Genomic DNA, 15,408 nt, shown 5'->3' with positions numbered 1-15,408 from the left:
TGCAATGCTCCAGAAATCGACGCTAGCCTCGGACCGTGGACGCACACCACCGATTTAATGTGTTTAGTGTGGCCACGCACACTCGATTTTATAAAATCTGTTTTACAAAACCGGTTTATGCAAATTCGGAATAGTCCCGTAGTGTAGACGTACCCACAGTCATTTGGCTTCTTTAGCCTTCATAACATGTGGGAATGGATTCAAACAGCAGCGCCCTCTCCCTGGAGGATCGGGATATCCTCCAGGGAGATTTGAATGACCTTGTAAACTGGAGTATTAGTAACAAGATGAAATTCAATAATGAGAAGTGTAAGGTTATGCATTTAGGGATGACTAACAAGAATTTTAGTTATAAGCTGGGGACGCACCAGTTGGAAGTAACGGAGGAGGAGAAGGACCTAGGAGTCCTGGTTGATCGTAGGATGACTATGAGTAAGCAATGTGATGTGGCCGTTAAAAAAGCTAATGCTGTCTTGGGATGCATTAGGCGAGGTATTTCTAGTAGAGATAAGGAGGTGCTAGTCCCGTTATATAAGGCGTTGGTAAGACCTCATTTGGAGTATTGTGTGCAGTTTTGGTCTCCCATGTTTAAGAAGGATGAATTCAAACTGGAACGAGTACAAAGAAGGGCCACTAGAATGATCCGAGGAATGGAAAGCCTGTCGTATGAAAGGAGACTTGAGGAGCTCGGTTTGTTTTCCTTAACCAAAAGAAGGACAAGAGGAGATATGATTGCACTCTTTAAATATATCAGAGGGATAAATACCAGGGAAGGAGAGGAATTATTTCAGCTCAGTGCTAATGTGAACACGAGGACAAACGGATATAAATTGTCAGGAAATTTAGGCTTGAAATTAGACGAAGGTTTCTAACCATCAGAGGAGTGCAATTCTGGAACAGCCTACCAAAGGAAACAGTGGGGGCGAAGGACCTCCATGACTTTAAGATTAAGCTGGATAAGTTTATGGAGGGGATGGTATGATAGGATAACGGGTTTAGTCAATAGGTCAATAACGTGCCACTGGTAATTAGTACAAAGGGTGAATGTTGGGATATTGTTAGCCCTTTCCAGAGGGTCTGGCTGGAGAGTCTTGCCCGCATGCTCGGGGTTCAGCTGATCGCCATATTTGGGGTCGGGAAGGAATTTTCCTCCAGGGTAGATTGGCAGTGGCCCTGGAGGTTTTTCGCCTTCCTCCGAAGCATGGGGCAGGGGTCGCTTGCTGGTGGATTATCTGCTACTTGAAGTCTCTAAATCACGATTTGGAGCATTCAACAGCAGAGTCAAGGGAGAGAATTAGTTCAGGAGTGGGTGGATCGGCTTATGTGGCCTGCATCTTGCAGGAGGTCAGACTAGATGATCATAATGGTCCCTTCTGATCTTGAATTCTATGATTCTATGATTCTATGATTTCCCATACCAAGCGGCCACTGGGTTGGTCATTTAAAATGGGATGGCAATTTAAAAGGAGAGGCCACGGTTTCCAGGTTAATGTGCAGCACAAACCCAACTAACCCCCCCCACACACACCCCAGTTCTCTGGGATGATCACTTCACCCTTCCCCCCACCACGTGGCTAACAGCGGGGAACATTTCTGTTCAGCCGAGCAGGAACGGGCACCTCTGAATGTCCCCTTAATAAAATCACCCTATTTCAACCAGGTGACCATGAATGATATCACTCTCCTGAGGATAACAAAGAGGGATAAGGAATGGATGTTGCCTGCATGCCAGCAAACACCAGGACAATATGCTGTCAGGCTTTGTTATGCAATGATTCCAGACTACGTGCTACTGGCCTGGCATGGTAAAGTGTCCTACCATGGCGGATGGAATAAGGCAGCCCTCCCCAGAAACCTTTTGCAAAGGCTTTGGGAGTATATCGAGGAGAGCTGTATGGAGATGTCCCTGGAGGATTTCCGCTCCATCCCCAGACACGTTAACAGACTTTTCCAGTAGCTGTACTGGCCGCGAATGCCAGGGCAAATTAATCATTAAACACGCTTGCTTTTAAACCATGTGTAATATTTACAAAGGTACACTCACCAGAGGTCCGTTGTCCGCCTTCAGGGTCCTGGAGCCTGCCTTGGGTGGGTTTGGGGGTTACTGGCTCCAGATCCAGGGTGAAAAACATATCCTGGATGTTGGGGAAACCGGTTTCTCCGCTTCCTTGCTGTGAGCTATCTTCAATGTCTTCATCATAATCTTCCTCATCCCCAAAACCCGCTTCCGTGTTGCATGATTCTCCATTGATGGAGTCAAAGCACAGGGTTGGGGTAGTGATGGCTGCACCCCCTAGCATGGCATGCAACTCAGCGTAGAAGCAGCATGTCTGCGGCTCTGCCTCAGACCTTCCGTTTGCCTGTCTGGTTTTGTGGTAGGCTTACCTTAGTTCCTTAATTTTCACGCGGCACCACTGTGCGTCCCTGTTATGGCCTCTGTCCTTCATGTCCTATGAGACTTTTTCTAACGTTTTGGCATTTCGTTTACTGCAACGGAGTTCCGCTAGCACGGATTTGTCTCCCCATAGGACGAGCAGATCCCGTACCTCCCGTTCGGTCCATGCTGGAGCTCTTTTGCGATCCTGGGACACCATCATGGTTACCTGTGCTGATGAGCTCTGTGTGTTCACCTGTGCTCTCCACGTTGGGCAAACAGGAAATGAAATTCAAAATTTCGCGGGCCTTTTCCTGTCTACCTGGCCAGTGCATCTGAGTTGAGAATGCTGTCCAGAATGGTCACAATGGAGCACTCTGGGATAGCTCCCAGAGGCCAATACTGTTGAATTGCATCCACACTACCCCAAATTTGACCCGGAAAGGCCGATTTCAGCGCTAATCCCCTCGTCGGAGACGAAGTAAAGAAATCGATTTAAAGAGCCCTTTAAGTAAAAAAAAAGGACTTTGTCTTGTCCACGGGTTCAGGCTTAAATCGAGGTAATGCTGCTAAATTCAACCTAAAATTATAGTGTAGACCAGGCCTTAGCCATTGCATTCATTAGGACTGTTCATGGTGTAGGGTACCAATCCGCAGGGCTGGCTCCAGGCACCAGCCTAGTAAGCAGGTGCCTGGGGCGGCCAATGAAGAGAGGGTTGGCACGTCTGGCCATTCGGCAGCAATTCGGTGGCAGGGCTGCCACTCTCTCTCGGAACGAAGGACCTGCCGCTCATTGCGATCGCGGCTTTTTTTTTTTTTTTTTTTTGTGCTTGGGGCGGCAAAAACGCTAGAGTTGGCCCTGCCAATCTGCATGAGTCAAGCCACAGTGTCCATGTTTAATGAAGGCTGAACTCAGTAGTACAATCATCCTCAGACAGCAGAACCCACAGCCCCCTCTGACTTCAATGCCAGACATTTCCCTCTCATGTCTTTAGTTATCTAATTTTTCAGCAAACTGGAGATTGGTTTTTTCAGTGTCACAAATTACATAGTTTTTAGAAATATGTTTGGACTCAGAAAGTAACTCAAACATGACAATATTAATTTAAATGTAAAGAAAGACACATTTGACAATGTAGGGCTTGTCTACATGGGGATTCTGAGGAAAATGAATCCAAATTAATAGTTTAATTAATCCACTTTAAATTCACACATTTTTCTACTCTGGAATAATTTTTCGAGTACCCCCATGTACACAAACCCTTTTGTGCTGATAGCTTATGTAGATTTTTTTTTAGTGGCCTATGTCTTTAAGGCTATGTCTACATTACAATAAAAAAACCTGCAGCACCAAGTCTCTGAGCCCAGGTCAAATAACTTGGGATCACTGAGCTCTGACTGCATGGCTAAAAATTGCAGTGTAGACATTCAGGCTCCGGTTGAAGCCTGGAGTCTGAGACCCACCCCCTTCGTGGAGTTTCAGAGCCTGGGCTCCAGCCTGATCCCAAATGTCTACACTGAAATCTACAGCCCCATAACCCAACCTCAGCCATTGCCGTGCTGTGAGACTTTTATTGCACTGTGGACATACCCTAAGGCACAGCCCATGGTAACAGAAATCCTGGAGACACTAGCTTTGAGCTTGTGTTGCTGGCTTGCATGCTACCCCAGCTCCTGCAGTGTATGGCATAGGGGCATGAACTGACATGTCTTGAGCATTACAGAACTCCAGTTAAACTGATCGGCTGTAAGGGCCCTTTGGGGCGATAGCTAGGAAACTCCCCAGAGCTGGCCTCAAAATTAGGGAGTTGCAACCGACTCCTTTGTTCTCCCATCTGCCACATCACCAAAGTTTGTCCAGGTGGAACTGGGTGCAGCTAAGCATATGGTTATGTCACAGTCACTGGGTGTGACTACAGCTCAAGGGGACATGCCTGAGCTAGCTTTAATCTCATTAGCTCAGGTCCTGGAGTGGTGCGGTGAAGCTGCAGCACCACCGGCTAGTCCTGGGATTAGTTATCCTGGGTTCTGGGCTGGTTCATGCAGCCTGGACTGAAGCTTGTGCTGCTGCAGGACTGGAGCTAGTGAGATTAAATAGCTCACAGGCAATGACTGCAGTCTGGACATTCCCTGCGTCTCTGGCCCATTGTGCCTCAGGGAGAGTCAGTGCCTCCAGCAGCCCTGGAGAAGGGTGGGCGCTGTGTCATGCTTGAGCAGCAGTGGAGTTGCAATCACATGGCCATGCCTTTCCTGAGCACTAGGACTATGATAGTGAATGGCCCTTTCACCACAACAAAGGTTCTCACATGATCTCACCACACATATTCAATTCCATGCTGGCAGGACACAGTGACACCTTCCCATAGTGTTCAGCTTTCCCTGCATTATACAGTGACACCAGAGAAGGAAGGGAAGGAACAGCCTGGTGTATTTGAAGAGGGAATAACAAAAAATCAGTTGTCTTGTATTTCTGAGCATCTTTGTCTATTTTGATTGCTGTTCTCATTTCAGATCAGCCCCTGTGACTCTTCCCACCTCAGCTACCAGAGGCATGGAGCTACGGGAACAGCTCTCCAGCTGCTTGTTCTGTGCCATACTCCTAGCAACAATTCCCTTTTCAGGTAAGAGCATTGTCCATAAAACATATCTCTGCAGCACAGAATCCCTGGGGGAAGATGCTGAAATCTGCACAAAACTCCTGCTGGTATCTGTGTTTCAGCAGAGAAAATGATTTTGTTTGTGTTACTGAGATACAAATACATGATTCAGGAGACATTGGGGATCTGGTCCTGGAAGCATCTGGGTGCTCTCTACTCCTACCGAGCTCAGCATCTCACAGCAGGTTCTCAGCACCTTGCAGTATCAGAGCCGTTATTAGCCCTGGTTTCTCTCATCATGGACCTGCAGTCAGTACAAAGTGGAGCTGTGCTATTTGTCAGCTCTGGGGATCTGCCCCAACTCTAGCCATCAGGGAAAGATGACCAGTGCAAAGCCCTTAATGTAGAAAAGTAAAAACACAATTTGGCTTGGTTGAACTTATCCCAGCTTAAAATGACACATTGCACTAGTGGAAATTGCATCTTGTTCTGTTTATATTTGGAGCAGGGGTGGCCAACCTGAACCTGAGAAGGAGCCAGTATTTACCAATGAACATTGTTAAAGAGCCACAGTAATTGGTCAGCAGCGTCCCATCCTCTACCCACCTCCAGTCCCGAGTGCTTCCCGTCCACCAGCAGCCCCGCCAGTCAGCACCTCCCCCTCACTCCCCATACCTCCTGCCTGCCGCAATCAGCTGTTTTGCAGTGCACAGGAGACTCTGGTGGGGAGGGGGGAGAAGCGAGGGAATGGTGGAAAGGGCCGAGTAGTGGCTGAACCTGGGGCAGAACAGGGGGTTGAGCAGTGAGCACCGCACAGCACATTGGAAAGTTAGCATCTGTAGCTCCAGCCTCGGCGTCATTGCCAATGCAAGGAGCCGCATATTAACCTCTGAAGAGCCACATGCGGCTCCCAAACTACAGGTTGGCCACCCCTGATATGGAAGGTAGCGCTGTTGGCTGATGGCTGGAATCAGGGTTGACATTGATGGCATACAGAGGGTTGACATTTTCATTTGAAACTTCTTTTTTTCAATAGTAAAATGTCCTTTTCCCCACATGACCATTTTCTGAAAAAAAAAATCATCTTTCAACAGACCTCTTTTTCCCCTTCCTCCATTCCCTCCTCTCACTTCCTATTTTATAACCGAAAAAGGAGAAAAGTGAGAAAAGACATAGATGCTGCTTCCCCCCAAAAAAACAAAGAAAAAATCTTCTCTTTAGTCAAAACATAGGGAAAATTTGAATTGTTACACAATGAAAAAAAAGAAGATTTTTTTCTACATTTCTTGAAACACATCTTAACATTTTCCAACGAGCTCTTGTAGGCCTGGAATCACCCAGGGAGGCTTTTGTTAATTATTTGGCACATTTAATCAATTATACAATGTCTTGTACTCCAATGGTGCAATAACCAAACTGAACGTCATTCTTCTCTGACTCCCATGTTGCAGCCCATCAGCTATGATGGGGGCGGAGTGACGTCTTTCCACCACTTTCGGTCTTTAACCAGCTTCACAGCATCGTTTGTTGTTAAAACTTTTCTACCCAATGTATTCTCAATCTTCCTCTATTTCTAGTGTCTTGCACTCTGGCATGTATCACCATACATGGCATCCTTTTCAGGCCCATTCCTGACACATATCAAACCATCACAGTTATCCTTCTTGAATCTTCTGGAACACGGTTGGTTCTTGCCTTACCCATTTTCTTATCACTTCACTTTTTATTTTCTGCAGTCTAGAAACAATCAGTATTCCCTCCAGCCAGTTCATTTCTGCAGGCAAAATCTTCCATGAGTTGGCTTTCCTCATACTCCAGCATTCCATCCTCCACAGCGGTATCAGCAAAGCCCTTGTCTCATACATGCTGAGCTTCTTTGTTACAAACATGTCTTTAGCTTTCCAGATATGGTGCAGTTTTCTTGTTATATCATTTTCACAATTCCCATTCTTTGATACTTGTCATAAAGATACACCATTTTCCCACTTCTTCTAGTTCTTTGTCTCTGACTTTGATCTTTACCTCTTCTTCTTGTCTTCTTCCAATTGCCATAATTTTTGTCTTCCCTGTGCTGATGCCTAGTCCAAAGTTTCTACTTTCCTAGTCTAACTTACCAGTAATTCTCTGCAAATCCTCCTTGGTCAATGCTATGAGATCATCTGAGAAGCTAAGGTTTTTAATAATAATGTAACCCTTCTGCCTGTCTGAGTTGGCAGCAACTAGGGCTGGGTTCAGTATCTAGGGGTTCCATTTCAATAACACAATGAAAAACCAGCTCAGTGACCTGGAACAATTACATAGCACCTCCGGGCGCCTCTAAAGCCTGGTCTACACTAGGCGTTTAAACCGGTTTTAGGAGAGTAAAACCGATTTAACGCCACAACCGTCCACACTAGGAGGCACCATATATCGATTTTAATGGCTCTTTAAACCAGTTTCTGTACTCCTCCCTAACGAGAGGAGTAACGCTAGTATCGGTATTAACATATTGGATTAGGGTTAGTGTGGATACTGATCGACGGTATTGGCCTCCGGGAGCTATCCCACAGTGCAGCAGTGACCGCTCTGGACCGCAATCTGAACTCGGATGCAGTGGTCAGGTAGACAGGAAAAGCCCCGCGAACTTTTGAATATTTCCTGTTTGCCCAGCGTGGAGCTCTGATCAGCACGGGTGGCGATGCAGTCCGAAATCAAAATAAAGAAAGAGCTCCAGCACGGACCATGCGGATGTGATCGCTGTAAGGGCAGGCAAATCCGTTCTATCAGCGCTCCGTTACAGAAGATGAAATTCAGAATCCTTTTTTAAAAATCTCCAGACAGATGCCATAGCAGGGACTCAGCGCACTGCAGCGTGACAAGCGTAACGGAAAGCTAAAGAATCAAATGGACGCTCATGGACTGGAGGACTGAAGCTATCCCACAGTTCCTGCAGCCTCCGAAAAGTATTTGCATTCTTGGCTGAGCTCCAAATGCTTCTAGGGTCAAACACAGTGTCCGTGGTGGGTCAGGGCATAGCTTGGCAATCTACTCACCCCCCTCACCCACCCCCAGAAGCGAAAGGGAAAACAATCCTCTGACTCTTTTACATGTCACCCTATCTTTACTGAATGCTGCAGATAGACACGATGCTGCAGCCGTAAACACCAACATTCTCACTCCCCCCCCGCCATGGGTGGCTGATGGTACAAAAGGACCGGTAACCGTCCTCGTCATCAGCCTATTGACACATGGGGCAGTAACCATACTGATTAGCATCTGTGGGTCCCTGGCCCTAATTTTTTATGGTGGACGGTGGATGGTGCAGTATGGCTGGTAACCATCCTCATCATAGCAACAGGGGGCTGAGCTCCATCAGCCCCCACCCTTCATGTGTAAAGAACAGATTCAGTTGCCCCTGGAGTAGCAGAGGGATGCTGGGCTTCTCTCCTACACACTGCTTAATGTCCTGTCTGGACTATCATAGCAGCAGGAGGCTGCGTTCCACTCATTTCTCACTAACAAGTCACCATGTCTTTTTATTCCTGCATTCTTTATTACTTCATCACACAAGTGGGGGGACAATGCTGCGGTAGCCCAGAAAGGCTGGGGGAAGAACAGAATCAACAGGTGGGGTTGTTACAGGAGCACCCCCTGTGAATAGCATACAGCTCATAGTTTCTGCAAGATCTGACACAGAGCAGCTGTGCTCTCTGGTTCTATGATACAGTGGTTATCTAGTACACTTGCCTATATTCTAGGCAGGACTGATTCTATTTTTAGATACCAAAAAGAAGGGATTGACTCAGGGAGTCATTCCCAATTTTGGTTTTTGCGCCCCTGGCTAAGAGCAGCCAGGGGCACTTATGTCAGCAGCAAATGGTACAAAAGGACTGGTAGCCATAATCATCCTCACCAGTTCCAATTTATGGAAGGGTTTGGATGGTGCAGTATGACTGGTAACTATCTCTGCTGTCATGCAAAAGCATGCTTCTGTGTAGCGCTGCTGAATCGCCTCTGTGAGCGGCATCTAGTACACATACGGTGAGAGTCACAAAAGGCAAAACAAGCTCCATGATTGCCATGCTATGGCATCTGCCAGGGCAATCCAGGGGAAAAAGGCGCGAAATGCTTGTCTGCCGTTGCTTTCCCAGAGGAAGGAGTGACTAACGACATTTACCCAGAACCACCCGCGACAATGATTTTTGCCCCATCAGGCACTGGGATCTCAACCCGGAAGTTCCAAGGGGCGGGGGAGGCTGCGGGAACTATGGGATAGCTAGGGAATAGCTACCCACAGTGCAACGCTCCAGAATCCGACGCTAGCCTCGGACCGCGGACGCACACCACCGAATTAATGTGTTTAGTGTGGCCGCGCGCACTCGATTTTATAAAATCTGTTTTACAAAACCGGTTTATGCAAATTCGGAATAGTCCCGTAGTGTAGACGTACCCTAAGATGCAATACTTCCCCTCTCACAAGCACAGAGTCGGAGTGTAACAAAATCCTTTTAATAAAGGAGGGAAACAATGTGGCATTATGTTGTGGAAATTCCACAAACAGGATTCATAACACAAAGCATGAGCAGAGTCTTAAGTCCAGCAACCCAAAAGATCACCCAAAGTCCCAAAAGTCCAACAACCCAAAAGTCTCTGTCCCTGGTCAATGCAGCGCCAGAATTCACAAAGTTATTTGCAGAGTTTTACCCCACCAAGCCTGGGTGGAAATGTGTGTGTGGGGGGACCTTAAAGGGCACCTTATGTGGTCCGAGGCTGACTGCCACACCTTTCCATGGGGTTCTGCTGCAGCCTTCACCGTGAGCCACTCCACTCCACCAGCCATCCCATGAACTGCTCCACTCTGCCAGCTGCTCCGCTCCACCAGCCGTCCCATGAGCCACTCCAGCTATCCCACAAACTGCTCAACTCTTCTCCGTCAGCTGTCCGGCAAGCCACACCAACCTTCCCACAAACTGTTCCACTCTGCCAGCCACTTAGCAATAGATCTTCAGCCCCTTCCCCCCCCACACACTAGTTAACACAGCACTCAGTGATTTTAGCTCTTACTGACTTCTGCTTGTAAGAGGGTAGTCCCAGTGCAGGTGTACCATTGGGCCAAAGTGAATTCAGCTCAGCAGCCTTTAACTAGACTCCTAATAGAATCAAAATTAGCTCTGATATTTAATAGTAGAGAGAGAAGGTGGTGCAGTTGGTGTTTCAGGCCCTCAAACAGGCCCATACCATCAAATACCCATCACCAGCCTCTCCCAGGTCACTGGGTTTTGGAACCCATGTCCCTTGTATAGCAAGTGGTACTTAGTTGATGGTGAGTCCCTCTGTCATAAAACAGTTCCACAGGCCTTGATTCACATAATCAGAGTAACAACACTTTATTCTTCCTGCCCCGATAAAAAAGAAACTGGGGATCCCACAGCAGCCAAAGTGACCATTTTGTGCAGCTGTGGGTTCATGCCAGGTGGGGTGGATGTGCCTATGCAAACAAGATCAGCCCCTGAAGTTGTTTTGCACAACTCACCACAATTCACCACCAGATGTCAGGGTAGAGCTCATCCTGACTCTGCTTACATCAAGAATAATCTTAGATCCTTATTACTCTTTAATTTATGAAGATAGATTCCTGCCTCACCACTTGGAATTCATGACTATTACAGACACCAGGGTACGATTACATTGTAGCCAGAGGACTGATTGCAACTAAGATAGGAATACCTGTGCTATCTTGAATCTCACTAGCCTGGAAGACACAGCAGTATGAACCCCTCTGTGAGTTAGGAATGTGAGTATGTATCTAGAGTTCCAGGAGAGCTTATACAGCTAAAGTCCATGCCCCATGTGTTCATTGCTCTTTTTAGCAAGGCTAGCTCGAGTCAAGCTAGCACTGGCATATCTACTGAACTGCAGTCACACCTCCAGTTGCAGCATGGACACTCCCTCATTTAGGTTTGCTTCTTTCAGAGAGTTTTGAAGTCATCTCATCCCCAGCTGTCACGGGGATCATCGGTCAGGATGTGGTCTTACCCTGCCAGATCTCCACCAGGACACAGCAGGACAATATGGAAGTGCAGTGGAAGAAAATTATTCAGACACATATAGAGACTGTCTATGAATACAGAGCCCAAACAGGCCAGGATGTGCCAGGACAGAAATACCAGGGCCGGACTGTGCTGTTGAAGGATGGATTCACCTCTGGGAATGTGTCTTTAAAGCTGAAGAACGTCCGACCAGCCGATGAGGGAACGTACAGCTGCATTGTGAAGTCTAACGAGTGGAGCGCTGATGCTGCAACCGAGCTTAAAATTGCAGGTTGGTGATTTCATTGGGCTGGGTCAGATTTTGCCTGGCAATGATGCAGATGTGCACTGCAGAGCGGGTGCAACAAGCCTCGTCTCTCTCCGCAACCTGTATAAAGGCCAGCCAGAACTACAGTCCCTGTCCCTCATGGTGCCCCGAGGGTGCTGAGCATGAGGCAGGCCCATAGCTCTGCCCCACATGAACCAGCCAGAGGAGCTGCCAAGCTCTGCGAGGGGCTGCAAGCTGCATGTAGCAGCCTGTGTACACCTAGGAGTTCTGGGGTAGGACAACTCCCCTCCGGCCCCTTACTCTAAACTGCCTGTACGGAGCAACTGATCCCCACACAGAGTATGAAACACTGGGCCTGGTTTTCAGTCACACCAAGGACTCCTTATGCTGCACTGGCAGTGTAAAGGGGTCTTAAAGTGGACAGAAATGGTCCCCTGAAAATAGGCCCTGAGCAGGTCTCTGGCTGGCTTAATGGCTCTGCACCCAGTCAGCACCCAGCCTCCAACAGAAGGACAGATTGGGATGTGTTAGGCACCTGGGCAGAGCACAATGCACCCTGGTTATCCCCTGCTTACCACGGCCTTTGGGGACCAGCCGCTTTAACTTACACCAGGGGCTGGGCTGGCCCTACCTGGCCACTGAATACAGAGAGAGTGAAGGTGGGTTAAAGGCCTTTCTCTCTTCCATCCTTGACCCAAGTGCAGGGACTCGGGAGTGGAGAAACAGGCCCAGCCCACTGAGGTCCCTGTCTAAGGGCTTATCTGCACTTCAGTGTAGACTCACACTACAGCGACAGGAGGGGTTCTATATTGCGGTTACGTTGGCTTAACTGCATCACTCAAGGCCAGGTGTGGATTTTTCAACCCCCTGAGCAATATAGCAGGGTCAACCTAACTCGCCATGATTTGAAATCCCCTGAAGAAGCAGGTGGACAATTTCGTTGAACTCCAGCAGGAAAAACACAGAAATTGGGACAGTGCCCTGAGTTAAAAATAAAGCCATAACAAAGGGACAATGCTGTTTCCCTGAAAATAGTCCCTTCTGAATCTCTCTCTTGTTGCTTTAGCTGTTGTTTCTATGTCCATTGATGTGCTGGGTCCCCAGGACCAGGGGATTGACCTAGCCTGCAGGTCATCAGGGTGGTTCCCCAAACCAGAACTCCACTGGGTTACAAAGAATGGGCAAGATCTGCAGCCTGTGACCAAAACCGAGCAGGGTCTTGAATTTCTGTACAGTGTTCTGAGCCATGTCACAACCCTGGGAGAGGAAACTGGACAAATCAGCTGTGTTATACAGAACAGCTTGTAACAGATGACTGGCTGATAGCTAATGTAGCAACACTTTTATTTAAAAAAAGGCTTCAGAGGTGATCCTGGGAAATTATAGGCTCGTAAGTCTAACTTGAGTACCAGGCAAATTTGTTGAAACTATAGCAAAGTGCAGAATTCTCAGACACTTGGATGAACACAATATCTTTTGGAAGAGTCAATGCAGCTTTTGTAAAGGGCACTCACGCCTCACCAATTCTTTGAGGAAGTCAACATGTAGACAAAGGTGATGCAGTGTATACAGTATAGTTAGATTTTCAGAAAGCCTTAGACAAGGTCTCTCATCAAAGGCTCTTAATCAAAGTAACCCATCATGGGATAAGAGGGAAGGTCCTCTCATAGATGAGTAACTGGTTGAAAGACAGGAAAGAAAGGGAAGGAAGAAGTGTTCAGTTTTCAGAAGGGAGAGCGGTAAATAGTGGGGTCATCCAAGGATCTGTACGGGGACCTGTGCTGTTCAACATCTTCATAAATGATCTGGGAAAGGAGGTGAACAGTGAGATGGGAAAAATTGCAGATGTTAATGTTAATTCTGTTTGCTAACATTTGTATTCTCTCTCTTAGCCTAACTTTGCAAAGCTACACGGCAGTCTTGGTTAACTATTCTTTAGCGTAATTTAGAGTTTCAGGCCTCTGTGTTAATAGATGTAATATGACAATTTTTGAATGCTGCATCCGATGAATTCCAGAATTTCAGGGAGTGTTCTAGATATCAATGGGCAGAACCCTGTCAATGTTGGGTGAAATCTGAAAACTGGAAAGGGCAAATGGAGGACACATGGATTGCCTAGCACCCGGATAGCAGAGCTAGCATAGCACTTTCATCCACTTCTATAATTGTCTGTAGATCAAAGAACCAGTTGATGGCATAAATAACACCTTTCAGCATAACAACTCCCCCATCTCATCTTTGCCCTGTGTCCCAACAGAATTTAAAAATGGTGAAACACTAAGAGAGAAAGGAAAGAAGAGAGTTAGATATTCCCTCCCAGAACCCCCTGAGAAGAGCACTGGTAAGTCTGAATTCTTTGTTCTCTACTTTCAATAACACCAACATATTTATTATGCTAGATTATGAGTAATATCATAATAATAAAAGGTCAGAACCATTGGGGAACTTCAGTGTAGACACACACTACAGCAACAGGGGTTGTCCTGTCACTGTAGTGAATCCATCTCCCCGAGAGGTGAAAGCTAGGTTGACAGAAGAATTCTTGTGTACAGCTTGTGCTGTCTATGCTGAAAGAGAAAGAAAAGAAGAGAGAAAGGAGAATAAGACTGTGGGGGTAGGAAGGTGGGAATGGGGATGAATGTGAAGAGAAGGGGTAAGAGGGCTGCACAGAGGACCTCCAGCATGGAGGGGCCATGGGGCACTTGGCACGAGGAGAGAGTGGTTGGAGGGACACACAGATTCTCTGGCATATGGAAAGTTTGGGTGGCTGCAGGGAGTCCCTGAAATAGAGGGGAATGGGGTGGGGTCCACAGGGAGTTGTGCGGGAATGAAGAGATGCAAGGAGCCCCTGGTGCGTGCAATGAGCTCAGCCTGCATAAACTATGGACGGTGTGATCCCCCAACCCCAGTTTACAGGAGCCTGAGGCATGTGAGGTGCTAAGAACCCACAGCTCCCAGTGACTTCAGGGTAACCTCCGGGAAGCTGGTTAGCATGTGTGTAGGGTCTTTTCTTGTTTTCTTAAAACAATACTTCCTGAAACACAATGCACTTCTCTATCACACCCTTTGCCAAAACACACAAAAGAAAAGAAGTTTTGATTAGTACAATGTGGGCACACTCTCCTTCACTGGGTCATCTGATCTATTTCCCACCCCAGTGCACATATATGAATGCACAGTTTTGAAGAAACAATGTGTAAAATATTTTCTTTCTTTTTTTCCCCCTAGAAGCCTCTGAGGAGAACACTGGTAAGTCTGCGTTCTTTGTTCTCTACTTTCAATAACACCAAAACGTTTATTATGATAGATTATGAATAACATCATAATAAGAAAAGGTAAGAACCGTTGGTGAGCTGCAGACAAAAGCCCTTTTAGGCACTGTGACAATTTTAAGGAAATTCAAAGGAGAACAAGTGCATTTTGAGAGCTTAAAATGAGGGAATTCTGCAGAGAATTTAACAAAATTCCTGACCACCCAAGCATAGTGAGTCAGTTTGTGGTCAGGATTTATTGTCGACTCCTTGGCATAAATTTTAGACAGTAGTTTTCCCCTTTTTATGCTTAAAGATTTTGTATGTTGTGAAAACTATTTGTTTAAAAAGAACCCTCTCTGATATAATATTAAGGAATAAAAATAATAAATGAGAAATTATGATGCTGTGCTTCTTGTTTCTTTGTTTTGAAATCTTGACAGGTCTGTATCCATTTCGTCCCTTTCATCTGTCAAATAATTTTAATTGTGCTTCCAGCAAACATATACAACAAAAGACCCCAAACAATCTAGAATCGTTCTCTCTTTTTAAAATGGAGACATTTCTGAAGCAGCACGAATCTGTGTGTTTGATATTTTTAGTAACTAGTGACCTTTTTTTTTTTCGTCTTGTTCTACAGAAAAAATGGTTAAGGCTATCTTAGTTCTACTCGTGGGCACGATCGTCGTCGGGATCATCTTCTTCATTTACTATTGTTGCAGTAGGAAAATTTTCCTTCTACATTTCTAGACTTTCTTCATATTTATCACATACAACAAAATTCTGTGTAAATAATGTATGTAAAAGATAGGCTACTTCTGATCTAAACAAAATAATGCATTCCTCTTTCTTTTTTTAATTTTAGTTTTGTGTATTGTTTTCAGAGTGG

General features: G+C 46.3%; 1 protein-coding gene across 1 annotated transcript; it reads left to right on the top strand.

Moving 5' to 3' along the window:
* The first annotated feature begins 4,905 nt into the window (after positions 1–4,905).
* On the top strand, positions 4,906–12,576 carry LOC120388841 (butyrophilin subfamily 3 member A2-like). The gene is made up of 3 exons (XM_039510934.1): positions 4,906–4,995; positions 10,924–11,271; positions 12,335–12,576. Exons 1-3 carry the CDS (start codon positions 4,926–4,928, stop codon positions 12,574–12,576), a joined length of 660 nt encoding a protein of 219 aa, XP_039366868.1. The 5' UTR covers positions 4,906–4,925.
* Positions 12,577–15,408: the final 2,832 nt, after the last annotated feature.

Source organism: Mauremys reevesii, linkage group 22 (genome assembly GCF_016161935.1).
Source record: "Mauremys reevesii isolate NIE-2019 linkage group 22, ASM1616193v1, whole genome shotgun sequence".
Lineage (NCBI taxonomy): Eukaryota > Metazoa > Chordata > Testudines > Geoemydidae > Mauremys > Mauremys reevesii.
This window is presented reverse-complemented; position numbering and strand designations above follow the sequence as displayed.